General features: G+C 38.3%; 1 protein-coding gene across 1 annotated transcript; it reads left to right on the forward strand.

Moving 5' to 3' along the window:
- Positions 1-748: 748 nt before the first annotated feature.
- On the forward strand, positions 749-3,286 carry C1QTNF7 (C1q and TNF related 7). Its single transcript, XM_058024529.1, has 3 exons — positions 749-814; positions 1,691-1,936; positions 2,655-3,286. Exons 2-3 carry the CDS (start codon positions 1,699-1,701, stop codon positions 3,284-3,286), a joined length of 870 nt encoding a protein of 289 aa, XP_057880512.1. The 5' UTR covers positions 749-814; positions 1,691-1,698.
- Positions 3,287-8,057: the final 4,771 nt, after the last annotated feature.

An 8,057-nucleotide genomic window follows, 5' to 3' on the forward strand; every position in this document is an offset into this window, starting at 1 on the left:
CCCCCTGTACTGGGCACTGGTGAGGACACACCTCAAATCCTGAGTTCAGCTTTGGAACCCCACTTCAAGAAAGACACTGAGGTGCTGGAGCATGCCCAGAGAAGGGCAGCAGAGCTGATGAAGGGCCTGGAGCACAGGCCCTGTGAGCAGCAGCTGAGGGAGCAGGGAGTGTTTAGCCTGGAGGTTTGGGGGAGACCTCATCCTGTTCCACAGCTCCCTGAAAGCAGGTGGCAGCCAGGTGGGGGTCAGTCTCTTCTCCCAGGGAACAAGTGACAGGGTGAAAGGAAATAATGTCAAACTGTGGCACTGGAGGGTTAGATTGGGTAGCAGGAAATCTGTCTTCACAGAAGGGGTTGAGTAGCATTGGAACAGGCTGCCTAGGAAAGCAGCAGAGTCACCATCTCTGGAAGCGTTCAAGAAACGTGTAGATTTTACATTGTTTAGTGATGAACATGGTGATGATGTTGGGTGGATGGCTGGACTTGATAATCTTATCTTAAAGGTCTTTTCCAACCTTAATGGTTCTGTGAGTCTATGACTCACTGTAAAAAAAAGATAGACTGCATTTTACAGATATTTTTTCTCAATCTCCCATTCCATTTTTTCTCCCTACAGAAACCTGTGGATTCCAATTTCCTTGAATGCTGTAAATTACTCTGACAGAATGGACAGCTCCAACAAAAAAACGCACACAAATTTTCTGAGAAGACAGCAAAGGAACTAGAAAAAACAGCTTGACTTGTAGGTTCTCACCTGACCCATGATTGACTCTCTGCTAATGCAACACTAAATTTAAGACACCTTTGTATATCAGGTACTGCAATTACTCAGCATGTCACTGTTTCTACAGTTACTTTTCTTTAGTATCCCAGTATACAGTGGGACAGAGAAATTTCTACCCAATCGTTTATGAAAACACCCAAATACCATATATAAAAATTTAATCATTTTTCTTGCAAGATATTGTGACACAGTTCATTGTATATGACAGCCTAAGCCAGGCTTAAAAAACTCAACCTGTTAGCAGCCCATTCACACCCCACCATCCCCTGCAGGGCAGGGCAGGGCAGCTGCCTGGTTCCACCTGAGGATTAGGGTGAAGTGTTTATTTGTGCTGTTTCCAAGGGGCACTGAAGCTGTAGCTCTCTAACTGCCTCCCATTCCTTTCTGCAGTTTCAGCAAGTTTCTGCTGCAGTTGTTTAAGCCGGAGATTCATTTGCCACCATAAGGGCAAATTTCAAAATGAAATGAAGGCGTAAGCTTTATCCTGACTACAGGCACATGCCTCTAGCACAGACTAACTCCCTCCAGCAAGAGGGCTTTTAGCTGTAAAGCTTGTATAGGGACCAAAGACAAAATAAACTATGCAAAGGTCTTTGCATTGAAAAAATCCAGATTATTTTTTCATGTGTCAACATTTGGCCCCAGAAAGCTGAGATTCACCAGTTACACTATGCCAGTCTACAGTTACTTACTTGAAAGTCATACAGCAACTTGTACAGTGCCCAGAAAAAGCTCCAACCTGACAGACTTTCCTCCTTGTCTCCTACATGGATTTTGGTAAGGCATAAATTCCAGGTTGAGGTCTGCACCTCTACTTGTGCATAATGCATCACAGTGTCACACTTATTTGCATACTCAGAGCCATTTCCATGTGCCTAAAGTGTTCTGACAATTTTTTTTTTCCCAGATCTGAGGATGTTTGTGCTGCTGTACATTACAAGTTTTGCCATCTATACGAGTGAACAACCTCTTCAAAGCCAGAGCAAAGGAGAAAATTACTACACCAGATATATCTGCAGCATCCCAGGTTTGCCAGGCCCTGCTGGCCCCCCTGGAGCCAGCGGATCCCCGGGGCCACATGGACGCATTGGTCTTCCAGGAAGAGATGGTAGAGATGGCAGGAAGGGAGAAAAAGGTGAAAAAGGGAGTGCAGGTATTGAATATTTATGTAAACTAACACAGTAGTAACAAGAAAGCAAGACCTGTCATCATCACTGTTATACACCTATATCTATATCTATATCTATATCTATATCTATATCTATATCTATATCTATATCTATCTATAGGTGTGTATATATATATTTATATATGATGAGTGTGTGTATGTGCCTGTGTGGGTTTAAGTCTGTCCATATATAATTACAGTGAGAGTATGCACATATATCAGTGTAAAGAAATGTAAATACACAACCTTTCTTCACACAGATGCTAAGAAAAAGATTGGAAAGAATGAAGTATGCGTGGTCTCAAATAAATAGTCCCACCTGTGCCATTGACCAGGCTTAAAAGATTAGCAGGTGCTTAGGTATGCACTAAAAATGCTCTATTTTTAGGAAATGTGTAGCACACAAGTATGACTACACAGGTAGTCATGCTGCTATCCCTGCCACCAGTAGTGCCTGGTAGTTCAGGCAGCAATAGATTGATTACCTATAACATTCTTTAATGTGTAATCAAGACACATGAAGATAAGTAGGAATTAGTGGCATTCCTTTTGCAAACTTTCTAAAACATTTTGAAAGTATTTCTAGACTATTTTGAAATTCTGACCATGTTTTTCTTGTTTGTTCAGGCACACACAGTAGCCCACACAATCATTTACTGAGGTGATATGTGCAACGATTAACTAACTTACAATGTTTTTGAAGGTTTAAGAGGAAAGACTGGGCCATTAGGACCAGCTGGAGAGAAGGGAGACCAAGGTGAGTCTGGTAAGAAAGGACCTGGAGGATTGACTGGTGCCAAAGGTGACGTAGGTCCAGCTGGACCACCTGGACCTAAGGGAGATAAAGGAGACCGAGGAGAGCCAGGAGCACCAGGGGTCTGCAAGTGTGGAAAGATTGTGCTGAAATCTGCCTTTTCTGTGGGCATCACCACGAGCTACCCAGAGGAAAGACTACCAATTGTGTTCAATAAAGTCCTCTTCAACGAGGGGGAGCATTACAACCCATCCACAGGGAAGTTCATTTGTGCCATCCCGGGGATTTATTATTTTTCTTATGACATCACCTTAGCAAACAAGCACCTCGCCATTGGGCTGGTTCACAATGGCAAGTACCGCATCAAGACTTTCGATGCCAACACCGGCAACCACGACGTCGCTTCTGGATCCACGGTGATCTACCTTCAGCCAGAGGATGAAGTATGGCTTGAAATCTTCTACACTGACCAAAATGGTCTCTTTTCTGATCCAACGTGGGCAGACAGCTTGTTTTCTGGATTTCTCCTATATGTTGATACGGATTACCTTGATGCTTTATCAGATGAAGATGAGCTCTGAAGCAGATGGCAAATGACATTCTAACTGGAGGCGCCAGCAAAGGATTTTATTCATCTGTGTGGGGGAAAACAAAGTTGAAATGGAAAAAAAAAAAACCCTGGGAGTTCATTCTTGTTTTGATTGGAGCCAAACCTGAGTTCATAAGGATGTTTCTAGAATCTAGGATGGATTTTTTAACAAACAGCAGGGATATCAAAATGAACTGTAATTAACATAAGACTGCATCACTCCAGGACTGACTCTTCCCTAAATTACATTTATAATACTATTTAAACAAATTTAAGATACTGTACATTGGATTTTATATAAAATGTATTAATTTGCAATTTAGAATGGCTATTTTGTATATTACATTAAAGTAAAATTGAACAATTCACTGCAATCTTGGTCATTTTAAGACAGGCAATACACTAGAAACAGATTGGAGAGGAATAAAATAAGGATGACAGTTTCAGGATGCCACTGCACAGGTCACAAGAACAGTCCCATCTGATATTTGCACCAACAAATAGCACTCATAGGTAACCAGCCTCACAGTAAGTACAGGAAGATTTGTACTAGCTGAGGACTACTCAACAGCAGTCATAAAAGTCTAGAACAAAGCTATCAACATATGAAGAAATTGAAAGCTGAAAGATCTGGAAATTTAGAGATAGTCAGTATTCAGTGGGTATTTTCAGTGTAATTCCAAGTGTCTTTGCTATTCCTTAAATGCTATCTATTATCTTTATGAGAAATGTGGAAAAAAACTTTAAACTTTTTGCTGAAGATAATTGTGGATGCCCAAAAATGACAGGTCAGTAATCACTAATCAGAGTAAATGATATGAAATTAAGTGAGTCACACCATTAAAGCAGAAGTTATGTTTCAACATGGCCAAATGCAATGAAATAAATTAAGGTCACACAAAGGATGAAAACCGCATTCAGCAAATCAATGAACTTGGAAAAGGTACACGGGACCTCATGGATTATCAGCTAAATAGAAGTTATAAAAGTAGGCTGTCGCTACCACCCTTTGGATGTATGATAAATGGAATTAAAAGTAGAGATGAATAGTGGTTACATAGGAAGAAATTACTTCTGTCAGTGTCTCAAAAACTTGAAAGTTGAAAAAAAAAGTTTATACTTCTATTCATGGTGCTTACACAAGACATGCAACAAGGTCAATTTACTTTTCTTGTCAATGAGGTTGAGAGGTGATTTAATCACCACCTGCACCCATCTGGAGATAAAATATCTGGTAGCACCTGGCACTTCCCTCTATCAGATAGGAGCACAGCAAGGTCCATTGGTGAGAAACCATATCAATGCTCACTGGAAATGAGCAATCCATTCTACCAGTGGCAGCAACAATCATTGTAAAAATACCTAGGAACATCACGAGTTCTCCAGCATTCAACACCAGTCAAGACTGGCAATCTTTCATTGGGTTGTTTTACTTTCCAACAATTTACAATCTTTTATTCATCCCAGATTTACAGAGACCTGCGATTTCTAACAGTTATTCAGATCATATTAAATGTTAGTGGTCTGTGTTGCACAACTCTTGAACCCACTTTAGTTATGACCAAGGCAGACAGAAATTTCTAGGTTGTTTCTGTGTATTTGATGGATTAAGAAAGTTACAACAGATTAAGAAAGTTACAAGCAGACAAAATGACACAAAGATGCTGCTGAGGCTGCAGAACCAGCAGGAGGGTTATGTATGGAACATCAGCCTGTGCACTCTGTACCCTTGCCCTCACTTCTCCCACATCAGCATTCATGGCTGTGAGTGCAGGACTGCTGCTTTATGCAGTGAACAGGTGCAAAGCCTGACCACAAATCAAACTGGCAATGCTTGTACAACCATTATTTTATTTGACAGTGAGAGATGTCTGATAGAAGACAATAGTAGATTCTTTTTCTAACTAGACACCTAATTTATTAGTGTCACACAAGGGCTGCTTTCTGTGAAAAATATGGAAAATAACACTTGGAGATTCAGTTTATCACCCTGCTGTACAATCATTTATACATCTGCAAATTAAGGACAATATGAGTGCAAAATGCAGTCCAATCATAATTTACAATTATGATTGATGGTGATGTCTCACAGCCATCATTGCCTATCTGAGGCACAAAGACCATCAGCATTGCCCAGTGCTGCCTGCACTGAATCCCACAGGACAAAATAAGGATCAGATCCAGCCCATGACTTCCAGGAAGCATAATTCAATAGATGCAGGACTGGATCCAGAATATATTTATCATGCAGAAAAAGCAACTAAAATTAGTTTTTAATTAGATTATTATCTTATAAAATATGGAAATAGGTTTATGACATTCGAATCAGTATAAAGTTTACGTTAGGAGTAACATATTAGTTTTACTAGAGTTAGAAAATCTGATAAGCCCAGCCTTAAGGAAAGAGTATGACGGATTTTCTCCAGACTCCACAGGAATGTATTGTAGTTATAACACATCTGGAAATTTTCAGACAAAACTAATTTTTCTCAATTAAACAGAGATAATATACAGCTTCGTAGTGAAATATTGCTGGTTGCAATCCTAACTATAAGCAAAGTGCTCCCATGTAAAAATCTGTAAAAACAAATCCAATATAAAAGAGGTATTTCAACCACACCCATGCTGAAAATGACACCATGGGAATAAATAAACCAAGAGTTACTGCTTTCCTTTTCTTAGCAATTTTACATTTATGTTTGTACAATTATAGAAAAGTAACGGTAATTTCCCAAAGTTTTCCCATGTGGATTCTACACTTTTTTGAACAGTTTAATATTTTGGCATGAAGAGTTAAAAATAAGTCATTCTCTTGGATTATTTCTATAGATTTTGGCAAGAAGAATACTTCTACTACACATATGGACGCCATATGTATACAAGTACCATGTGTCCCTGCCCTCATTAAGGGTCTCAAGACATTATCCTAAACTAAATCATTGCTATTGCTTGTATATTATTTGAAAATATATCAATTTTGATGACATGATATTGCATTTGGGTATTTATCTGTCTAAATTTGAATTTATATGAAAAATATCTTGGGCTGATGTCTTCCCACAATTCACACCAATACACTGGGAGGTCTGCCTGGTTTCAAAACACTGTAGGAGCAAAAGAGCAAAATTTCTTCATGGTCAAATTTGAAATTAATCAATGATTTCTACACAATATATTGGTCATTCTACACATGCCCTAATGACATATAAAATTAGGCATCCAGACCAAATTAGTCATCTAGTCTCTGCCTGCAGTCCACAGAGAGAAAAGAGAAATAAGTGTCACCAGGAGGAACTGCTAGGAGGAAGCATGTCTTTACTGCAGTACCAACTCTTGGCCTTCGTGATCAAGGCTGCAAGAACTTGTATGATACAAACCTCAAACCACCAGGAAACCATCAAACAAAATTAAGAACAACATTATTCCTGAGATTCTTAGGTAAAAGTATATATATATATTTACTTGGGATATGTGTATGTAAAGATAAATAAGTAAAAATAAAGTTATTTGAAACAAAACAGCTCTCCACAGTCCTCTACTCTTTCAGATTTCTTTATACTTGGTGGACTGATGTTAAGGAAGAAATTAGTCACATGTTCCACTGCTGAATATTTTTAGCCTAGATAATTATTTAAACATTTCTCTAGATTTTCAAATTTTTACAAGTATGTCACGTAGAATAAATACTTTCACTTTTTTTACTACTGGTATTCCTGTTCATATGGTCAGGCTGTTGTACAATTTCTTCAGGAGCAATAGATCCTCAACATTTTACAATGCTGAGACAATAGAGAGGAAATAATTACTAATGGACATCAGTGCTGAGAACATTATCTACATTCTTCAAATCTCTTTAAATCTACCTAATACCATTTAGGTACTATTATGAGAAGCAAAAATATACAAATCTGGAAGCAATTTATTTCATTTTCTACCAAGTATGTTACATCAGTTGTTGCAGTTCATTTAATACTCTACCTTCCACAGCTCACTGACTAGGTTCTGTTCATACACCAAGATATTTACTGAATAAATCAGTTTCCAGTGATTGGTTTATTTATTGATTTATTTACCCATTGGCAGGGAATTCATATTCAGAATAATTGTACTAATGCTGTACTAAGCAGTTTGGTCAGCAGGAACTTCAGTTGTATGTGGAAATGGGGCTTGCTTTGGAAATGTCATTCAGTAGCTGAGGAGTCACACCCAAGAAATAATAATGAAAGTACACAGGAAAAAATAGAGTTGAGAAAGAAAAACACCACTATCTTTACCAATGAGTAATGCTTTCAAGAAGCAAATTAGTCCTTTCAGTATAAACTATCTAGAATTCAGCTCAGAGAGCATTTAGAGATCATAAACATTTTTCTGTAACTCCTTAGGTCAACACTCCCAACTGAGATTATATCATCATTTCTGAATTTCAGAGGCATAATTCTTCCTCACATACACAGGAAGAAATTTCAAAATACTGTCACAAAATCCTTGGTTACTGATATCTGGTTTTGTCCTAGTTGTATACATCAGATCAATTCATCAAAGTTGCTACCTAAGGGAAAAGAAAAATTAATTAGACATATTATACATGCATCATTTAATAGCAAATATTCACAAAGAGAAAGGTGTCTTGGATTATTTGGCTCATATTCCTCAATTTTGAGTATAATTTTGGTATAATTTTGGAAGCTACCTGTTGAAAGAGGTGTAAGGAGATTTTTCCTCCATGCACATTGTTCTTGCAGCAGCAAGTATTAGTGTAAAAT

This window comes from Melospiza georgiana, chromosome 5 (assembly GCF_028018845.1).
Source record: "Melospiza georgiana isolate bMelGeo1 chromosome 5, bMelGeo1.pri, whole genome shotgun sequence".
In the NCBI taxonomy this organism is placed as follows: domain Eukaryota; kingdom Metazoa; phylum Chordata; class Aves; order Passeriformes; family Passerellidae; genus Melospiza; species Melospiza georgiana.

Excerpts from the sequence above, each read along its gene's own strand:
- C1QTNF7 (XM_058024529.1), top strand. The coding sequence starts at position 1,699 with ATGTTTGTGCTGCTGTACATTACAAGTTTTGCCATCTATACGAGTGAA. Across the intron at positions 1,937-2,654 it reads AGGTGAAAAAGGGAGTGCAG|GTTTAAGAGGAAAGACTGGG; the intron begins GTATTGAATATT and ends ATGTTTTTGAAG.